General features: G+C 41.7%; 1 protein-coding gene across 1 annotated transcript; it reads left to right on the forward strand.

The window, feature by feature from the left end:
• Positions 1–18,684: 18,684 nt before the first annotated feature.
• Positions 18,685–21,178, forward strand: LOC122647867 (the record flags this gene model as incomplete). The annotated part of the gene is made up of 3 exons (XM_043841172.1): positions 18,685–19,589; positions 19,767–20,315; positions 20,992–21,178. Coding segments are annotated over exons 1-3 (1,641 nt in total), but the record flags the coding sequence as incomplete, so codon positions are not given.
• Positions 21,179–23,209: the final 2,031 nt, after the last annotated feature.

Raw genomic sequence — 23,209 nt, forward strand, 5'->3', positions numbered from 1 at the left:
TATTGATTCTTGGGCAGTCCTAGGGGATTTTAATGATTCTATGGAAGGCTGAAGAGAATTATGGAGGGATGTGGGCTCAATTGCTAACTCTATTATTGATTCTTGGGCAGTCCTAGGGGATTTTAATGTGGTTCGCCATCAAAATAAGAAACTTGGTGGGGACCCTATTCGGCAAGAGGCTGTAGATGAGTTCAACTCTTTTATTGATGACTCTGGGCTGGTTGATCTGAAATGGAAGGGGGAAGGACCTGGAATAATAGACAAAGTGGGGATGCTCGGATATGCTGCAAGTTGGATAGAGTAATGGTGAATTTGGCTTGGATGGATGTGCTTAGGTCTTCAGAAGCTGCCTTTCTTCCTCTGGGACTCTCTGATCATTCCCTAGTGGTGTTGACCATTTTAGATGAGGCTAATTTCGGTCCTAAACCATTTAGATTCTTTGAGGCTTGCATTGAGAGGAATGGATTTGATGATACTGTTCTCAAGGGTTGGGAGCAGCCAGTTAGCATGGCACTTAACCCCATTCTCCGGTTTGCTGACCGGTTAAGAAATGTCAAGAAGGAGATAAGGAAGTGGAATAAAGAGTGTGTTGGAGATGTGTTTCTTGCGGTAAAGGCTGCAGATGCTGATCTAAAACAGATTCAGTATAATCTTGGTGCTCATCCTAATGACTCGAGTTTGGTCTCTCTAGAGACTCAAGCTAAGGTGAAGTTGTGGGAAGCTTTGGCTACTGAAGAGAAGTTTTTAAAAGAGAAATCTAGGGTGAAACATATTCAGCTGGGTGATGGAAATAATAGTTTCTTTTATAAGTCTATGATTTGTAGACAAAATAGAAACCATATTCTGGAGATTCAAGGGGAACGAGGAGTCATTGTCAAGGATCCTAGCCTTATTAAGGAGGAAGCTGTTACCTTTTATAAGAAGTTATTTGGAGCTGATGTTAATGATGATGGTTCTTTTCCCCCGTCGGTTCCCCTACAAAGTGGGCTGTCCCTAGCTCATCAGGAGAGTCTTATTGGGAATGTGTCGAATAAGGGGATGTAGTGTTTGCTACGAAGAGTTCCAAAGCTCCAGGGCCTGATGGGTTTGGGGCTGCTTTTTTCAAATATTCTTGGGATGTTGTTGGTGAAGACTTGACCTTGGCAGTGAAGTGGTTCTTCTCTAAGTATTGCCTCCCCAGTTCGATTAATGCCACTTTTATTAGTCTGATCCCTAAGACTAGTGATGTTTCTTCTTTTGCCGGGTATAGGCCCATTGCTCTTTGCAATCTGTTTTATAAGATTATTACTAAGATCTTGTCTAATAGATTACAAGGAGTTGTTGGGCAGGTGGTTAGTGATTCCCAATCTGCCTTTATCAAGGGAAGGTCCATTGTGGACAATATCCTTGTCTGTCATGATGTGGTTAGAGGAATTGAGCAGAAAGGAACAAGTCCTATAGTTGTGTTAAAGATTGACCTCCATAAAGCTTATGACTCTCTTAGCAGGAAGTTTCTGTTTGACATTATGGAAAGAATGGGATTCCCTCAGAAATTCATAGGTTGGGTGAAGGCTTGTGTTGGGTCCCCCTGTTTCTCCATCTTGCTCAATGGATGCCAGCGGGTTATTTTAAAGGGGGAAGGGGTATCAGGCAAGGGGATCCCATCTCCCCCTATCTTTTTACTATTGCTATGGAGGGTTTTTCAGCGTTGATGAGAAAGTTGGAAGTTGAGGGCAAGATCAGCCTTCTCCTCATATGCAAGAGCTCCCACCTCTCACACCTTATTTTTACAGATGATCTGATGATATTTGTGAAGGCCTCCCCTGATTCTATTTTGGCCTGTCTGGGGGCTCTGGATGAATTTCATACCTTCTCTGGGTTGAAACTCAACAGGACTAAGTCCTCTATTATTTTAGGGGGCCTCACCCATACGGCCAGACTGCAACTTTTGGAATTAACGAATTTTGTGGATACCAAGCTTCCTATCCGGTACCTTGGTGTTCCTCTTATTTCCCATAAGTTGGGCATTGCAGATTGTTCCTCTATCTTGGATCAAGGGCGGAGCAAACTTGATGGTTGGAAGGCCCGTTTCTTATCATTTGCAGGGCGTGTACAACTTTTGAGTTCCGTCCTTCAAGGCTGCTATATTTATTGGTCAATGATCTTTGCTCTACCCAGTGCTGTCAAGAAGAAGCTGGAATCCCTTTTCTCCAATTTCCTTTGGTCTCTCGAACGAAAGGTACATTATATCTCTTGGGATAATATTTGTAAACCTAAGACTGAAGGGGGCTTGGCCATTAGGAGAATTTTTTATATGAATACTGCTAGCATTCTTAAACAAATATGGTGGATTGCCTCTAAGAAGGACAGTCTTTGGGTTAGGTGGGTTAATACCCATTACCTAAAAAATGACTCTATTTGGACTGCTAAAGTCCCCCAAAACTGTTCTTGGGTTTGGCGAAAAGTTCTCAAGTATAGAGATTTGGTTGAGGCTCACATCCTTCACATCATTGGGGATGGCCAGTCTACTAGACTATGGCTTGATAATTGGCATCCCAAAGGAGTTTTGATTAAAAGATTTGGGGACCGTATCCGATATGATGCTGGTTCTTTTCGCCTTGCTTTGGTTTCTGACCTTATTAGAGATGGCAATTGGTGTGTGCCCCCTCAGGGCTCCTTTGATTTGATTACTGTCTGGAGAGGTCTTCCTACTGTTCCCCTAGTAAGTGGGGGGAAGGACCTTATTGTTTGGAAGAAAACCCCTAATGGCCTCTTCAGTACCAAATCGGCTTGGGATCTGATAAGAAGGAGTGCTTCTAAGGTGGACTAGTTCAAACATGTTTGGCTCCCTGGGTATTTTCCTAGGCATTCCTGCACTACTTGGAGGTGTCGTATGGGGGGTCTCCCAATTAAGGACCAACTCATTAAAAGAAATATTTTGGTTGGGCAGAATTGCGTCCTTTGTTGGGGGGGATTGGAGAGTCACTCCCATTTGTTCTTTGATTGTTCCTTTTCCAAATCTATTTGGGATAGGGTTAGCTCTCTATGTTCCCCTAGTGGGAAGGGGCCTTCTGGCCGAACTGATGTGGTCAATTGGCTTTCATTTATGGTGTGCACCAATGACAAGTTAGATGTCATTCCTAAGAGGGCCTTCTGTGCTTTAGTTTACCATATTTGGTGGGAAAGGAATCAACGTCTTTTCAGCAATACTTCTAGGACCTTTGACAAAATATTTCAAGATATCAAATTTGATGTTGTCACTAAAGGCTCTTACCCCCCCCCCCCGACCCCCGTTATGGCTGCCAATAACCCAAGGAATCAGTTCTTGGTTGAGAAATGGGGGATTCAAGTACTTTGGACAGTTTCGGTTCCCAAAGTTTGTTCTTGGTTTAAACCTCCTCCCCACATGGTAGCGCTCCATTGTGATGGTTCTTTGAGTGCGGACAGATCTGCATATGGGGGAATTATCTGTCATGCCACAGGAGACCCTATTCTGGCCTATGTAGGTAGAGGGTTGGAGGCTAATGTGCTTAGCATGGAGTTATTACCTATTCACAGAGGGGTGGCCTTGTGCTTGGAGAGGGATTTTTATAATGTTTCGATTAGATCTGATTTGAAATTGGCGGTGGATATTCTTAATGGTGCGATCAGCTGCCCATGGAGTGTGTATGTGTTGCAATGCAAGATTAGCTCTCTCCTGAGCCACTTGACTCACCTAGAAGTGAGACATGTTTGGAGGAACTGAACCAGCAGGCAGATTTTGTTGCTTCCATAAACAGTGGGGATGGGGAAACCCCGGAGTTTCCTGAAGACCTGATGAGGCTGATTCATGATGATACTGATAGGAAGACCTATTCTAGGCCTACGTGATTGGGTTGGGGTTTTTGTCCTTCCTTGTATTTTCGAGGGGTTTGTCCTCGGGGGGTGTGGGGCCTTTTCCTCTCCCTTAGGTCTGTCTAAGGGGTGGAAGTAGGCTGCCTTCTTTTGTATTTTCTTCTTTTTCTTTTCTATACACTCACATATTACCTATCAAAAAAAAAAAAAAAGTTTCTTTCACAAATCTATGATTTGTAGGCAGAATAGAATCCATATTTTGGAGATTCAAGGGGAAGGGGGAAACATTGTTAAGGATCCTAGCCATATTAAGGAAGAAGCTGTCTCTTTCTATAAGAAGTTGTTTGGAGCTGATTCGGTTGATAGTGGTTTTCTTCCCAATTCAGTCCCGTTGCAGAATTGCCTTTCTCTTGCTCAACAGGGGAGTCTTATTGGGAGGGTGTCTAATAAGGAGATTATGGAGGCTGTGTTTGCTATGAAAAACTCCAAAGCTCCAGGGCCGGATGGGTTTGGGGCTATTTTTTTCAAACATTCTTGGGATGTGGTTGGTGAAGATTTGACTTTGGCAGTGAAGTGGTTCTTCAGTAAGTCTTGCCTTCCTAGTTCGATTAATGCTATATTTATTAGTCTTATTCCTAAGACGGGTGATGTCTCTTCTTTTGCTGGTTACAGGCCCAAAGCTCTTTGCAATCTTTTTTATAAGATCATTACAAAAATCTTATCTAATAGATTACAAGGAGTGGTTGGGCAGGTGGTGAGTGACTCCCAGTCTACCTTTATCAAGGGAAGGTCTATTGTGGACAACATCCTTGTCTGTCATGATGTGGTTCGAGGGATTGAGCAGAAAGGTACTAGCCCTACAGCAGTGTTAAAGATTGACCTTCATAAAGCTTATGACTCCCTTAGAAGGAAGTTTTTGTTTGATATGATGGAAAGAATGGGATTCCCTCAGAAGTTCATTGGTTGGGTGAAGGCTTGTATTGACACCCCTTGTTTTTCCATCTTATTAAATGGGAGCCCAGCTGGTTATTTCAAGGGGGGAAGGGGGATTCGGTAGGGGGACCCCATTTCTCCCTATCTGTTCACTATTGCCATGGAGGGTTTTTCAGCCTTGATGAGGAAGTTGGAAGTTGAGGGTAGGATCAGTCTTCTCCCCAGGTGCAAGAGTTCCCACCTCTCACACCTTATATTTGCAGATGATTTGATGATCTTTGTGAAGGCCACCTCTGATTCTGTTTCGGCCTGTCTAGGGGCCTTGGATGATTTTCATACCTACTCTGGGTTGAAACTCAACAGGGCTAAGTCCTCTATTATTTTAGGGGGCCTCACCCATATGGCCAGACTGTAACTTTTGGAATTAACAAATTTTTTGGACACCAAGTTACCTATCCGGTACCTAGGTGTTCCTCTCATTTCTCGAAAGCTGGCTTTTGCAGATTGTTCCTCTATTTTGGATCGCGTGCGGAGTAGGCTTGATGGATGGAAAGTTGGTCTTTTATCTTTTGCAGGGCATTTACAACTTTTAAGCTCCGTCCTTCAAGGCTGCTACATTTATTGGTCAAGGATCTTTGGCCTGCCTGGTGCTCTCAAAAAGAAGTTGGATTCCATCTTCTCCAACTTCCTTTGGTCTGGTCCGTCTCTTGAACGTAAGGTACATTACATCTCTTGGGAGAAGATTTGCAAACCTAAGGCTGAAGGGGGTCTTGGTATTAGGAGAATTTTAGATATGAATACTGTTGGTATTCTTAAACAAATTTGGTGGATTGCCTCTAAGAAGGACAGTCTTTGGGTTAGATGGGTCCATACCCGTTATCTAAAAAATGATTCTATTTGGACCGTAACCGGTTTATCATATTTGGTGGGAGAGAAATCAACGCCTCTTTAGTAATCAATCAGGGTCTTATGATAAAAATTTTCAAGATGTCAAATTTGATGTGGTCACTAAAGGCTCCCAATGTTCGGTTTTGGCTACCCATACTCCTAGAAATCAGTTTTTGGTTGACAAGTGGGGGGTTCAAGTGCAGCGGGCTGTCTCGGCCCCAAAAGCTTGTTCTTGGCCGAAGCCCCCTGCTCACTTGGTAACGCTCCATTGTGATGGGTCTTTGAGTGGAGATAGAGCTGCTTATGGGGGTCTTATTCGTAATACAATAGGAGAACCAATCCTGGCCTATGTAGGTAAAGGCATGGAGGCTTCGGTTCTTAGCATTGAGTTATTGGCTATTCATGGAGGAGTGGTATCGTGCATAGAGAGGAATCTTCGATATGTTTCTATCAGATCTGATTCGAAATTGGCAGTGGAGATTCTTACAAGTGTGATCAGCTGCCCTTGGAATGTGTATGTTTTGAAGAGCCAGATCATCTCTAGTTTGATCCAGTTTACACGCCATGAAGAGAGGCATGTTTGGAGAGAATTGAACCAACCGACAGATTTTATTGCTTCCATGAATAGTGGGGATGGGGAAACTATTTTGTATCCTCCTGAGTTTCATGATGACCTGATGCGGCGGATTCATGATGATGCTAATGGAAAGGCCCACTTTAGGCCTCCGTGATTGGGTTGGGTTGGTTTTCCTTGTATGTCCGAGGTGTTTGTCCTCGGGGGTGTGGGGCCTCTTCCTCTTCCTTAGGTCTGTCTAAGGGGTGGTAGTAGGCTGCCTTCTCGTGTATCTTTCTTTTCTTCCTCTATACACTCACAAAATTACCTATCGAAAAAAAAAAGGTATCGATTCGAAGGTCACGACCCTCCACATCGCATCCACATGTCTAATTAGTGATAAGGACTCATTTAAGAAAATACATAACCCAAAAAAGTGTAGAAATGCCGCAAAATAACCCCAAACGACCCACCCGGTCTAGTTTAAAAAACAAATGAAAATATGTCGAAATAGGTATCGATTCGAAGGTCACAACCCTCAACATCGCATCCACACGTCTAATTAGAGATAAGGATACTTTTTAGAAAATCCTAAACCCAAAAAAGTACAGAAATGCCCCCAAATAACCCCAAACGACCCACCTGGTCTGGTTTAAACCGAAAATGAACATATTCCGAAATAGGCATCGATTCAGAGGTCAGGACCCTCAACATTGCATCCACACGTCTAATAAGAGATAAGGACACTTTTTAGAAAATCCAAAGCCCAAAAAAGTACAGAAATGCCGCCAAAAAACCCCAAACCACCCACCTGGTGTGGTTTAAACATAAAATGAACATATACCGAAATAGGTATCGATTCGAAGGTCACGACCCCCTCAACATTGCATCCACACGTCTAATAAGAGATAAGGACACTTTTTAGAAAATCCAAAGCCCAAAAAAGTACAGAAATGCCGCCAAAAAACCCCAAACCACCCACCTGGTCTGGTTTAAACCGAAAATGAACATATAGCGAAATAGGTATCGATTCGAAGGTCATGACCCTCAACATCGCAACCACACGTCTAATAAGATATAAGGACACTTTTTTTAGAAAATACCAAACCTAAAAGAGAACAGAAATGCCCCCAAATAACCCCAAACGACCCACCGGGTCTGGTTTAAATCGAAAATGTACATATGTCGAAATAGGTATCGATTCGGAGGTCACGTCCCTCAACATCGCATCCACACGTCTAATAAGAGAAAATGACACTTTTGATAAAATCCTAATCCCAAAAAAGTATAGAAATGCCCCCAAATAACCCCAAACGACCCACCCGGTCTGGTTTAAATCGAAAATGAACATATGTCAAAGTAGGTATCGATTCAAAGGTCACGACCCTCAACATCGCATCCACATATCTAATAAGAGATAAGAAAACTTTTAAGAAAATCCCAAACCCAAAAAAGTACAGAAATGCCCCCAAATAACCCCAAACGACCCACCAGGTCTGGCTTACACCGAAAACGAATATATGCCAAAATAGGTATCAATTTGAAGTTCACGATCCTCAACATCGCATCCACACATCTAATAAGAGATAAGGATAATTTTTAGAGAATCTCAAACCCAAAAAAGTACAAAAATTCTCCCAAATAACCCCAAACGACCAACCCGGTCTGGTTTAAACAAAAAATGAACACATGTCGAAATAGGTATCGATTCGAAGGTCACGACCCTCAACATCGGATCCACATGTCTAATAAGAGATAAGGAAACTTTTTAGAAAATCCCAAGCCCAAAAACATACAAAAATGCCCTCAAAAAACACCAAACGGCCCACCCGGTCTGGTTTAAACCGAAAATGAACGTATGCCAAAATAGGTATCGATTCAAAGGTCACGACCCTCAACATCGTATCCACACGTCTAATAAGTGATAAGGATAATTTTTAGAAAATCCCAAGGCCAAAAAATTACAAAAATGCTCCCAAATAACCCCAAATGACCCACCAGGTTTGGTTTAAATCGAAAATGAACATATGCCGAAATAGGTATCGATTCGAAGGACACGACCCTCAACATTACATCCACACGTCCAATAAGAGAAAATGACACTTTTTAGAAAATACCAAATCCAAAAAAGTAATGAAATGCCCCCTAATAACCCCAAACAACCCATCTGGTCTTGTTTAAACCGAAAATGAATCTATATCGAAATGGGTATCGATTCGAAGGTCACGACCCTGACCATTGCATCCACACGTCTAATAAGAGATAAGGATACTTTTCAGAGAATCCCAAACCAAAAAAAGTACAACAATGCCCCCAAATATCCCCAATCGACCCACCCAGTCCGGTTTAAATAAAAAATGAACATATGCCGAAATAGGTATCGATTCGTTTACCTATCAAAAAACAACAAAAAAAAAAAAAAAAAAAAAAAGGTATCGATTGGAAGGTCGCGACTCTCAACATCGCATCCACACGTCTAATAAGTGATAAGGACACTTTTTAGAAAATATTAAACCCAAAAAAGTATAGAAATTCCACCAAATAACCCCATACAACCCACCTGGTCTAGTTTAAACCGAAAATGAACATATGTCGAAATAGGTATCGATACGAAGGTCACAAACCCTCAACATCGCATCCACACGTCTAATAAGAGATAAGAACACTTTTTAGAAAATTCCAAGCCCAAAAAATTGCAAAAATGCCCCAAAATAACCCCAAATGACCCACCCGGTTTGGTTTAAACCGAAAATGAACATATGCCGAAATAGGTATCGATTCGAAGGTCATGATCCTCAACATCGCAACCACACATCTAATAAGAGATAAGGACACATTTTAGAAAATACCAAAACCAATAAAGTACAGAAATGCCCCCAAATAACCACAAATGACTCACCCAGTCTAGTTTAAATCGAAAATGAACATATGTCAAAATATGTATCGATTTGAAGGTCACGACCCTGAACATCGTATCCACACGTCTAATAACAGATAAGGAGACATTTTAGAAAATCCCAAGCCTAAAAAAGTACAGAAATGCCCGCAAATATCCCCAAACGACCCACCCGGTCAGGTTTAAACCGAAAGGGAACATATGTCGAAATAGGTATCGATTCGAAGGTCACGACCCTCAACATCGCATCCACATGTCTAATAAGAGATAAGGACACTTTTTAGAAAATCTCAAGCCCAAAAAAGTACAGAAATGCCACCAAATAACCCAAAACCACCCACCCTGTCTGGTTTAAACCGAAAATGAACATATGCCAAAATAGGTATCGATTCAAAGGTCGCAACCCTCAACATCCCATCCACACGTCTAATAAGGGAAAAGGACACTGTTTAGAAAATACCAAACCCAAAAAAGTACAGAAATGCCCCCAAATAACCCAAAATGACCCACCCGGTCTAGGTTAAATCGAAAATGAACATATGCCAAAATAGGTATTGATTCGGAGGTCACGACCCTCAACATCGCATCCACACGTCTAATAAGAGATAAGGAAACTTTTTAGAAAACCCAAACCCAAAAACGTACAGAAATGCCCCCAAATAACCCCAAACGACCCACCCGGTCTGGTTTAAACCGAAAATGAACATATGCTAAAATAGGTATCAATTTCAAGGTCACGACCCTCAACTTCGAATCCACATGTCTAATAAGAGATAAAGACACTTTTTTTTTTAAAATACTAAGCCCAAAAAAGTACAAAAATGCCCCCAAATAACCCCAAACGACCCACCCCGTCTGTGGTTTAAATCGAAAATGAACATATGTCAAAAAAGGTAATGATTCGAAGGTCACGACCCTCAACATCACAACCACATGTCTAATTAGAGATAAGGACCCTATTTAAAAAATCCTAATCCCAAAAAGGAACAGAAATGTCCCCAAATTACCCCAAACAACCCACCTAGTCTGGTCTAAATCGAAAATGAACATATGTCGAAATAGGTATGGATTCGTAGGTCAACATCCTCAACATCGCATCCACATGTCTAATAAGAGATATGGATACTTTTTAGTAAATCCCATACCCAAAAAAGTACAGAAATGCCCCCAAATAACTCCAAACGACACACCCGGTCAGGTTCGGACCGAAAATGAACCTATGTCAAAATATGTATCGATTCGAAGGTCATGACCCTCAACATCACATCCACACGTCTAATAAGAGACAAGGACACTTTTTAGAAAATACCAAATCCAAAAAAGTACAGAAATGCCCCCTAATAACCCCTTACAACCTACCAGGTCTGGTTTAAACCGAAAATGAACATATGTCAAAATGGGTATCGATTCGAAGGTCACGAACCTCAACATCGCATCCACATGTCTAATAAGAGATAAGGAGACTTTTTAGAGAATCCCAAACCCAAAAAAGTACAGAAATGCCCTCAAATAACCCTAATCGACCCACCCGGTCCGGTTTGAACAAAAAATGAACTTATGCCGAAATAGGTATCGATTCGAAGGTCACGACTCTCAACATCGCATCCACACGTTTAATAAGAGATAAGGACACTTTTTAGAAAATTCCAAGCCCAAAAAAATTCAAAAATGCCCCCAAATATACCCAAATGACCCACCCGATTTGGTTTAAACCGAAAATAAACATATGCCAAAATAGGTAACGATTCAAAGGTCACGATCCACAACATCGGATCGACACGCCTTATAAGAGCTAAGGACACTTTTTAGAAAACATCAAAACCAAAAAAGTATAGAAATGTCCCCAAATAACCCCAAATGACCCACCTGGTCTGGTTTAAATCGAAAATGAACATATGTCGAAAGAGGTATTGATTTGAAGGTGACGACCCTCAACATCGCATCCACATGTCTAATAAGAGATAAGGACACTTTCCAAAAAATCCCAAACCCATAAAAGTTCAGAAATGCCCCAAAATAACCCCAAACGACCCACCCGGTTTGGTTTTACTAAAAAATGAACATACACCGAAATAGGTATCGATTCGAAGGTCACGAACTTCAACATTGCATCCACACGTCTAATTAGAGATAAGTACACTTTTTAGAAAATCCCAAACCCAAAAAAGTACAGAAATGCCCCCAAATAACCAAAAACGACCCACCTTGTCTGGTTTAAACTGAAAATGAACATATATCAAAATGGGTATCGATTCGTAGGTCACAACCCTCAATATCGTATCCACACACCTTTTAAGACAAAAGGATACTTTTTGGAAAATCCCAAAACAAAAAAAGTACAAAAATGCCCCCAAATAACTCCAAACGACCCAACCGGTTAGGTTCGGATCGGAAATGAACATATTTTGGAAAATGTATCGATTCGATAGTCATGACCCTCAACATTGCATCCACACGTCTAATAAGAGATAAGGACACTTTTTAGAAATTACCAAATCCAAAAAAGTACAGAAATGCCCCCAAATAACCCTAAACGACCCACCCGGTCAGGTTTAAACCGAAAATGAACATATGTCAAAATAGGTATCGATTCGAAGCTCATGCCTCTCAACATCGCATCCACACGTCTAATAACAGATAAGGACACTTTTTAGAAAATCCCAAGCCCTAAAAGTACAAAGTGCCCCCAAATAACCCTAAACAACCCACCTAGTCTGGTATAAACCGAAAATGAACATATGCCGAAATAGGTATCGATTCAAAGGTCACGACCGTCAACATCGTATCCACACGTCTAATAAAAGATAATGGCACTTTTGAGAAAATACCAAACCCAAAAAAGTACAAAAATGCCCCTAAGTAACCCCAAACGACCCACCCGGTCTGGTTCAAACCAAAAATGAACATATATCGAAATAGGTATTGATTCAAAGGTCACGACCTTCAACATCGCATCCACACATCCAATTAGGGACAAGAACACTTTTTAGGAAATCCCAAACCCAAAAATGTACAGAAATACCACCAAATAACCCCAAACGACCCACCTGGTCTGGTTTAAACTAAAAATGAACATATGTCGGAATAGGTATCGATTCGCAAGTCACAACCCTTAAGATCGCATCCACTCATCTTATAAGAGATAAGGATACATTTCAGAAAATCCCAAACCCAAAAAAGTACAGAAATGCCCCCAAATAACTCCAAATGACCGACCTAGTTAGGTTCGGACCGAAAATGAACATATATCAAAATACGTATCGATTCGAAGGTCACGACCCTCAACATCGCATCCACACATCTAATAAGAGAAAAGGACACTTTTTAGAAAATACCAAATCCAAAAAAGTGCAGAAATACCCCCAAGTAACCCTAAATGACCCACCCAATCAGGTTTAAACCAAAAATGAACATATGTCGAAATAGGTATCGATTCGAAGGTCACGCCCCTCAACATCGCATCCACACGTCTAATAAGAGAAAAGGACACTTTTTAGAAAATCCCAAGCTCAAAAAGTAAAAAATTTTCCCCAATTAACCCTAAACGACCCACTCGGTCTGGATTAAACCGAAAATCAACATATGCCGTAATAGGTATCGATTCGAAGGTCACGACCCTCAACATCGCATCCACACATCTAATAAGATATAAGGACACTTTTTAGAAAAGTCCAAACCCAAAACAGTACGGAAATGCTGCCAAATAACCCCAAACGACCCACCCGATCTGGTTTAAACCGAAAATGAACATATATCGAAATAGGCATCGATTCGAAGGTCACGACCCTCAACATCACATTCACACGTCTAATATGAGATAATGACACTTTTTAGAAAATACCAAACCCAAAAAAGTAGAGAAATGCCGCCAAATAACCCCAAACGACCCAGCCGGTTTGGTTTAAACTGAAAATGAACATATGTCGAAATACGTATCGATTCGAAGATCACGTCCCTCAACATCGCATCGACACGTCTAATTAGAGATAAGGACACTTTTTACAAAATATCAAATCCAAAACAGTACAGAAATGCCCCCAAATAACCCCAAACGACCCACCCGGTTTGGTTTAAATGGAAAATGAAAATATGTCAAAATAGGTATTGATTCGAAGGTCACGACCTTCAACATCGCATCCACACTTCTGATAAGAGATAAGGACACTTTTTAGAAAATCCCAAGCCCAAAAAAGTACAGAACTGCCACCAATTAACCCCAAACAACCCGTCCGATCTGGATTAAACTGAAAATGAACATATATCAAAATAGGTATCAATTCGAAGGTCACGACCCTCAGCATCGCATCCACACGTCTTATTAGAGATAAGGACACTTTTTAGAAAATACCAAACCCAAAATAGTATAGAAATGTCCCCAAATAACCTCAATGGACCCACATGGTTTGGATTAAACCAAAAATGAACAAATGTCGAAATAGGTATTGATTCACAGGTCACAACCCTTAACATCGCATCCACACTTTTTAGAAAATCCAAAGCCCAAAAAGTACCAAAATGCCCCTAAATAACTCCAAACAACCCACCCGGTCTGGTTCGGACCGTAAATGAATATATGTCAAAATATGTATCGATTTGAAGGTCACGACCCTCAATATTGTATCCACACGTCTAATAAGAGATAAGGACACTTTTTAGAAAATCCCAAGCCCATAATAATACAAAAATGCCGCAAAATAACCCCAAACGACCCATCCGGTCTGGTTTAAATCGAAAATGAACATATGTCAAAATAGGTATCGATTCAAAGGTCATGACCCTCAACATCGCTTCCACACGTCTAATAATACATAAGGACACTTTTTAGAGAGTCTCAAACCCAAAAAAGAACAGAAATGCCCCCAAATAACCCCAAACGACCCACCCAGTCTAGTTTACATCGAAAATGAACATATACCAAAACAGGTATCGATTCGGAGGTCAAGATCCTCAACATCGAATCCACACGTCTGATAAGAGATAAAGACTCTTTTTAGAATATACCAAACCCAAAAAAGTACAGAAATGCCCCCAAATAACCCCAAACGACCCATCTGGTCTGGTCTAAACAAAAAATGAACATCGGTCGAAATAGGTATCGATTCGAAGGTCATGACCCTCAACATCGCATCCACACGTCTAACAAGATATAAGGACACTTTTTAGAAAAGTCCAAACCCAAAAAGTACAGAAATGCCCTCAAATTACCCCAAACGACTCACCAGGTCTGGTTTAAATCGAAAATGAACATATGTCAAAATTGGTATCGATTCTAAGGTCACGATCCTCAACATCGAATCCACACGTCTAATTAGAGATAAGGACACTTTTTAGAAAATACCAAACCCAAAAAAGTATAGAAATGCCCCCAAATAACCCCAAACGACCCATCCGGTCTGGTTTAAACCAAAAATGAACATCTATCGAAATAGGTATCGATTCGAAGGTCACGACCCTCAACATCGCTTCCACACTTCTAATAAGAGAAATGGACACTTTTTAGAGAATCCCAGACCCAAAAAAGTACAATAATGCCCTTGAATAACCCCAAACGACCAACCCGATCCGGTTTAAACCAAAAATAAACATATGTCAAAATAGGTATCGATTCGAAGGTCAAGACCCTCAACATCGCATCCACACGTCTAATTAGAGATAAGAACACTTTTTAGAAAATCCCAAACCCAAAAAAGTATAGAAATGTCCCCAAATAACCTCAATGGACCCACATGGTTTGGATTAAACCAAAAATGAACAAATGTCGAAATAGGTATCGATTCGCAGGTTACAACCCTCAACATCGCGTCCAGACGTTTAATAAGAGATAAGGATAGTTCTTAGAAAATCCCAAACCCAAAAAGTACAGAAATGCCCCCAAATAACCCCAAACGACTCACCATGTCAGGTTTAAACCGAAAATGAACATATGTCAAAATGGGTATCGATTCTAAGGTCACGACCCTCAACATTGCATCTACGCATCTAATTAGAGATAATGACACTTTTTAGAAAATCCCAAACCCAAAAAAGTCCATAAATGCCCCTAAATAACCCCAAATGACCCACCTGGTCTGGTTTTAACCGAAAATGAACATATGTCAACATATGTATCGATTCGCCGACCACACCCCTCAACATCGCATCGACTCGTCTAATTAGAGATAAGGACACTTTTTAGAAAATACAAAACCCAAAAAAGTACAGAAATGCTCTGAAATAACCCCAACTGACCCACCCGGTCTGGTTTAAACTGAAAATGAACATAAGTCGAAATAGGTATCGATTCGAAAGTCACGACCCTCAACATCACATCCACATGTCTAATAAGAGATAAGGACACTTTCTAGAATATCCCAAACCCATAAAAGTACAGAAATGCCCCAAATAACCCCAAACGACCCACCCGGTATCGATTCAAAGGTCACGATCCTCAACATTGCATCCACACATCTAATTAGAGATATTGACACTTTTTAGAAAATCCCAAACCCAAAAAAGTACAAAAATGCCCCCTAATAACAAAAAATGACCCACCTAGTCTGGTTTAAACAAAAAATGAACACATGTCGAAATGGGTATCGATTCGAAGGTCACAACCCTCCACATCGCATCCACAGGTCTTTTAAGAGATAAGGATACTTTTTGTAAAATCCCAAAACCAAAAAAGTACAGAAATGCCCCCAAATAACTCCAAACGACCACCCGAGTCAGGTTTTGATCGAAAATGAACATATGTCAAAATACGTATCGATTCGATGGTCATGACCCCCAACATTGCATCCACACATCTAATAAGAGATAAGGACACTTTTTAGAAATTACCAAATCCAAAAAAGTATAGAAATGCCCCCAAATAACCCTAAACGACCCACCCGGTCAGGTTTAAACCGAAAATGAATATATGTCGAAATAGGCATCGATTCGAAGGTCACGCCCCTCAACATCGCATCCACATGTCCAACAAGAGATAAGGACACTTTTTAGAAATTCCCAAGCCCTAAAAGTACAAAAGTGCCCCCAAATAACCCTAAACGACCCACCCGGTCTGGTTTAAACCAAAAATGAACATATGCCGAAATAGGTATCGATTCAAAGGTCACGACTCTCAACATCGCATCCACACGTCTAATAAGATATAAGGACACTTTTTAAAAAATTCCAAACCCAAAAAAGTATAGAAATGCCCCGAAATAACCCCAAACGACCCACCTGGTCTGGTTTAAATCGAAAATGAACATACATCGAAATAGGTATCGATTCGAAGCTCACGACCTTCAACATCGCATCCACACGTCTAATTAGAGATAAGGACACTTTTTAGAAAATCCCAAACCCAAAAAAGTACAAAAGTGCCCCCAAATAACCTTAGACGACCCACCCGGTCTGGTTTAAACCGAAAATGAACATATACCGAAATAGGCATCGATTCAAAGGTCACGACCCTCAACAACGCATCCACACGGCTAATAAGATGTAAGGACACTTTTTAGAAAATTCCAAACCCAAAAAAGTATAGAAATGCCCCGAAATAACCCCAAACAACCCACCTAGTCTAGTTTAAATCGAAAATGAACATATGTCACAATAGGTATCGATTCGAATCAATTCGAAGAGGAGAGAGAAGCTCTGGCGATATTGAGAGTGAGTGTTGTTGTTGTTTGTTCTTGATGTTGGCCGGTCGGCCTTTAGGCCCGGCTAATGGTCCTCCCCCCCTTCTCATCTCGGATTGAAGGGGTGAAATGGGGGAACAAAGGGGATTGGGTGAAGGTGGTTCTGGAGGGGTTTTGGTGGCTGTTTCGGGTGGTTGGCCTGCTCTTGGTGGTTCGGCTGGCAAGGGTGGTGTTGTAGGTTTGAGTGAGAAGAGTGTTGTTAATGGCGGTGTTCCTTCTGTAGAGGCTCAGGGAGTGGAGATGTCTAGAGTTGGAGGATCGGATCACCAGGGAGTTGGTTCTTCAAATTCGGTGGAGAAGCCGAAGAAGAAGGTGGGAGTTCCTTGGTCAGCCCTCTTTTCTTCTTCCTTGGTTGGTGATGGGTTGCAGCTCTCTTTTGTTGAACCAGAAGTCATTAATGGGGTCTTGGCTGCGAAGTGTTTAGATTCGATGGTTAAAGGAGGGCTTGAGAAGTGGAAGAACACCCTTATGGGTCATTTTATCGGGGGCAGACCTAGCTTCACCTTTGCTCGTGATATGCTGTTAAAACAATGGAGAATTTCAGGCCATGTGGATGTTAATTTATTAGAAAGTGGCTTTTTTATTTTTTGTTTCAGTCTTGAAGATGATAAAGTTAAAGTTCTCAAAGGGGGGCCGTGGTATGTGCAGAGGAGACCATTGATTTTGCGCCCTTGGAGCCCGGAGGTGTGCTTGGAAAGAGTTGATTTATGCTCAGTGCCGGTTTGGGTGTCCCTTCCAAATCTTCCTTTTCATTACTGGTCTGCTGATGCGTTGAGTTCGATTGGGAGTGTGATTGGGAAGCTTATTGTCACTGATAAAATGACCCGGTCTATGGAGAGGCTGTCTTATGCCCGATTATGTGTGGAAGTTTCTGCAGATAGGGATCTTCCCTCTTCTGTTCCAGTCTATGGAGATGACGGTCTTGTTTTTTTTATCAAAAAGTTGTTTATGATTGGAAGCCCCCCTCTTTGTAAGCATTGTAGAGTATTTGGCCATCTCTTAGATAATTGTTTGTTTGGAAAACAAGACTCAAATATGAATAAGTCACGGTCTAAGAAGGAGTGGCAAGTGAAAGGAGTTGCCAGAAATAATGGAGGTGCCATGGGTGGAGGCAATGGAGATGGGCAGCAGGTTCATAATGATGAAGTAGGAGATGAACAGCCGGATAGTGGAGCTGGTGCAAATACAAAGGGATTGGATTCAGTTTCCTTAATTTCTATCAAGAATAAAGGGAATGGGAGTTTCAAATCTGCAGGGAATCATCCGAAGATCAGGGAGCTGTCTCAATCTAATCCTTTTGCCATTTTGGAAGATCTTACGGAGGAGGTGCATTATGATCCTGATGATTTAATGCTGGATTCGGAATCATGTGCTATTTTATTAGGGAATGAATTACTTGAGGGAGCAGATTTTCAACCTAATCCGTTAGCAATTATTCCTAAGGAGAAAGATGGAATCATTGGAGAGATTTGTGGGGAGAATCCAATCTATAATGGTAACCATGTTACTGTGGAGGTGGTGCCTAATCATTCGATGAGGCAAACTCCAATTCAAATTCAAAGGAATGGTGCGGCCCATATGGAAGGAAATAACTTATTGGAGGATTCTATTCTATCAAATGAGAAGGAGACAGCCCCTACGAAATCTCTCACTAACTTTGATAAACTTAGAAAGCAATCTGCTGAGATTCGTGCAGCTCAAGGGCAAATGGGGAAAGGTATGTCCCAACCGAATTTAAATTCTTATTCTTTGCTGGGTCGACCCACGGGGAGGGGGTCCAAGTTCCAAGCCCAATGGGTTCTTATAAACCCGAAAGAGACTAATGTTGCCAAAGGGGAGGGACCTAATGAAGAGGGAGATGACAGTTCTACCCTTCCTACTAAATGAAGTGCTTAGCTTGGAATGTTAGAGGCATGAATGCCTCTACTAAAAGAATGGAGATAAAGAAGGTGTGTAAAGACCATGAGGTTAATTTGGTAGGGCTGTTCGAAACCAAGGTTAAGTTGGATAATTGTGCTTCTATTTTTGATAGTTTTTTGACGGGTTGGAAGTATTTGCATAATGGAGATCTTGATAACTCTATTCAGATCTGGCTAGGTTGGGACCCGAATTTTTATGATGTGGTTTTGGTGCAAAAATCCAAACAGTTCATACATGCTAAGGTGTCAATTGTGGGTACCTCGGTGTTTTTCTTTTGTACTGTTGTTTATGCTCTTAATTCTGTGGTTGCTAGGAAGGAATTATGGGAGGATGTTGGGGCTATTGCTAGTGCCATTATTAACCCTTGGGTTGTTCTAGGGGATTTTAATGTGATTCGAAGTAACAGTGAAAAAATTGGAGGGGACCCTGTTCGGATTGAAGCTATGGATGATTTTAATTCGTTTATAGATGGTGCTGGGCTTCTAGACTTGAAATGGAAAGGGGAGGCTTTGACCTGGAATAATAGACAAGTGGGAGATGCAAGAATCTGTTGCAAGCTTGATAGGGTTCTGGTCAATTTAGCTTGGATGGATGTGTTTAGATCCTCTGATGCAACCTTTTACCCTCCCGGGCTTTCTGATCATTCTCCAGTGGTGGTGGCTGTGGTGGATAAAGCAGATTTTGGCCCAAAACCTTTCAGATTTTTTGAGGCTTGGATTGGTAGACATGGCTATGATGAGGTGGTTCGGCAAGGGTGGGAGCAGCCTATGAATTTGGCTCTTAATCCCATTCTTAAGTTTGCGGCCAGATTGAGGAATGTCAAAGAAGGGTTGAGGAGCTGGAATAAGGAGTGTGTGGGGGATGTTTTTCTTGCAGTGAAGGAGGCTGAGGCTGAGGCTGAGTTGTTTCAGATCCAGAGGTAGCTTAGTGAGCACCTTGATGATCCAAATTTGGTGCTAATGGAAACACAGGCTAAAAAGAAACTTTGGGAGGCTTTGGCTACTAAAGAGAAATTTTTGAAAGAAAAGTCAAGGGTGAAACACATTCAGTTGGGGGATGGTAATAATAGCTTTTTCTACAAATCTGTGATTTGTAGGCAGCATAGGAAGCACATCCTGGAAATTCAAGGGGAGAATGGAGACATTGTGAAGAATCCTAGCCAGATTAAGGAAGAAGCTATTTCTTTTTATAAGAAATTATTTGGGACTGATTCGGCCGATTGTGGTTTCTTTCCTAGCTCTATTCCTTTGAAGCATGGTCTGTCTCAAGCCCATCAGGAAAGCCTTACTAGGAGAATCTCTAATAAGGAGATTATGGAGGTTGTGTTTGCTTTTAAGAATTCTAAGGCTCCAGGACCAGATGGTTTTGGAGCAGCCTTTTACAAGCATTCTTGGGAGATTGTGGGAGAAGATTTGACTCTGGCTGTAAAGTGGTTTTTCATGAAGTCTTACCTTCCTAGTTCGGTTAATGCTACTTTTATCAGCCTTATCCCTAAGACAGGAGATGTAACCTCATTTGCGGGATATAGGCCTATAGCCCTTTGCAATCTCTTTTACAAAATCATTACCAAAGTGTTATCCAATAGGCTGCAAGGAGTGATCGGGCAGGTGGTCAGTGACTGTCAGTCTGCTTTCATCAAGGGCAGGTCTATAGTAGAGAATATTTTGGTTTGCCATGATGTGGTTCGGGGGGTTGAGCAAAAAGGCACTAGCCCCACAGCTATTTTGAAGATCGATCTCCATAAAGCTTATGATTCTCTCAATAGGAGGTTTTTGTTTGAGATTATGGAGAGAATGGGTTTCCCTCACCATTTCATTGGTTGGCTGAAGGCTTGTGTGGACTCCCCTTGTTTCTCCATTTTACTGAATGGGAGCCCGGTAGGATATTTTAAAGGAGGAAGGGGTATTCGGCAGGGGGGATCCAATATCTCCTTACCTGTTCACTATTGCTATGGAGGGCTTCTCGGCTATGATGAGGAAATTGGAGGTTGAAAATAGGATCACTCTTCTCCCCAGGTGCAAGAGGTCCCATCTCTCTCACCTTATTTTTGCTGATGATTTGATGATATTCGTGAAAGCCACCACAGACTCTATTTCGGCCTGCCTGGGGGTCCTAGGTGATTTTCACACCTACTCTGGGTTGAAACTCAACAGGACTAAGTCCTCTATTATTTTAGGGGGCCTAACCCACACGGCCAGACTGCAACTTTTGGAATTAACGAATTTTGTGGATACCAAATTACCTATTCGGTATTTAGGTGTTCCGCTTGTCTCTCAGAAATTAACTTTTGCTGATTGCTCTTCTATTCTGGATCGTGTTAGGAGCAGACTTGATGGATGGAAGGCTCGGCTCTTATCTTTTGCAGGGAGGCTTCAGCTATTGAACTCAATCCTTCAGGAGTGTTATATCTATTGGTCAGGACTCTTTGGTTTGCCTGGTGCTCTCAAGACAAAGCTGGAGTCTATGTTCTCCAATTTTCTATGGGATGGCCCATCTCTTCATCGTAAGGTACATTACATTTCTTGGGATAGAATTTGTAAGCCTAAGGCTGAAGGGAACCTTGGAATTAGGAGGATTTCTGATATGAATACTGTGGGTATCCTTAAGCAAATCTGGTGGATTGCTTCTAGGAAGGACAGCCTTTGGGTTAGATGGGTGTACACCCGATACCTTAGAAATGATTCTATTTGGACTGTTAAGACTTCCCAAAATTGCTCTTGGGTGTGGAGGAAGATTCTTAAGTATAGGGACTTGGCTGAACCCCATATCTATCATATTATTGGGAATGGCCACTCTACTAGACTATGGTTGGATTATTGGCACCCCAAAGGGGTTTTGATTAAAAGTTTTGGTGATCGGATTCGATATGATGTTGGTTCCACCAGGCTTGCCTTGGTTTCTGATCTTATTAGGAATGGCCAATGGTTTTCTCCCCCTCAGGGCTCTTTTGACCTGATTACTGTTTTTAGAGACCTCCCTAGTATTCCCATTGTTAATGGAAGGGCAGATCTTGTTGTTTGGAAAGGTACGGCTAATGGCATTTTTTCTACTAAGTCGGCTTGGGAGAAAGTGAGGAGTAGTTCTATAAGGGTAGCTTGGCACAAGCTTGTTTGGTTCCCTGGTTTTTTGCCTAGGCATTCCTGTACTGCTTGGAGATGCCTTATGTCAGGGCTCCCCACAAAAGACCAGCTGCAAAGAAGGAATATAAATGTTGGGCAGAATTGTATTCTTTGTTGGGGAAATTCAGAAAGCCATAGCCATTTATTCCTTGGTGGTAAAGGCCCGGCTAGCCTCCTTGATGTGGTTAACTGGCTTGTTCAGGTGGTGTGTGTTAATGATAATTTGGATGTTATCCCCAAGATGGCTTTTTGTGCGACAATCTATCATGTTTGGTGGGAAAGAAATCAGCGTCTCTTCAGTAATCAAGCAAGGTCTTATGATGCTATTATCCAAGCTATTAAATTTGATGTTGTGACTAAGGGCTCTCAAAGCCCTATTTCGGTTGCCTATTCACCTAGGAATTAGTTCTTGGTCGATATATGGGGATTACAGGTGAGATGGGCTGCTGTTATTCCCAAAGCTTGTGTCTGGCCCATACCTCTGGCAGATTTGTTTACTTTGCATTGTGATGGTTCCTTGAGTGGAGATAGAGTTGCTTACGGGGGCCTTATTCGCAATACCTTGGGTGACCCGGTTCTGGCTTATGTTGGCAAAGGTGTGGAGGCCTCGGTTCTTCATATGGAGTTACTAGCCATTTGCAGGGGGATTACTCTGTGCTTACAGAGAGAGCTTCTCCATATGTCCATCAGATCTGATTCGAAGCTGGCTATCGAGATTCTTACAGGTGTTTCCAGCTGCCCTTGGAGTGTATATACCTTGAAGTTCCAGATTTTGTCCAGCCTAAACCAGTTGGCTCGTTATGAGATAAGGCATGTTTGGAGGGAGTTGAATCAACCGGCGGATTTTATTGCTTCTATTGATCTTAGTGATGGGGAGACTATTTTATATCCTTCGGGTGTTGTTGAGGATCTTAACCGGTTGATTTATGACGATGTCTCCAGTAAGGTCCAGTTTAGACCCCCTTGATTGGGTTGGGTGTCTTTCTCTTGTATTACCGAGGGGCATGTCCTCAGGGTGTGTGGGGCCCTTCCTCCCTCTTAGAGTTGTCTAAGGGTTGGAAGTAGGCTGCCTTCTTTTGTTTTCTTTCTTTTTCTTTTTATACTCATACATCTTACTAATAAAAAAAAAGGTATCGATTCGAAGGCCATGACCCTCATTATCCCATCCACAAGTCTAATAAGTGATAAGGACACTTTTCAGGAAATCCCAAACCCAAAAAAGAACAGAAATGCCCCTAAATAACCCCAAACGACCCACCCGTTCTTCTTTAAACCGAAAATGAACATATGCCAAAATAGGTATCAAGTCGGAGGTCATGATCCTCAACATCGCATCCACACATCTAATATGAGATAAGGACACTTTTTAGAAAATACTAAACCCAAAAAGTTACAGAAATGCCCCCAAATAACCCCAAAC

Source organism: Telopea speciosissima, unplaced genomic scaffold (assembly GCF_018873765.1).
Source record: "Telopea speciosissima isolate NSW1024214 ecotype Mountain lineage unplaced genomic scaffold, Tspe_v1 Tspe_v1.0246, whole genome shotgun sequence".
NCBI lineage: Eukaryota > Viridiplantae > Streptophyta > Magnoliopsida > Proteales > Proteaceae > Telopea > Telopea speciosissima.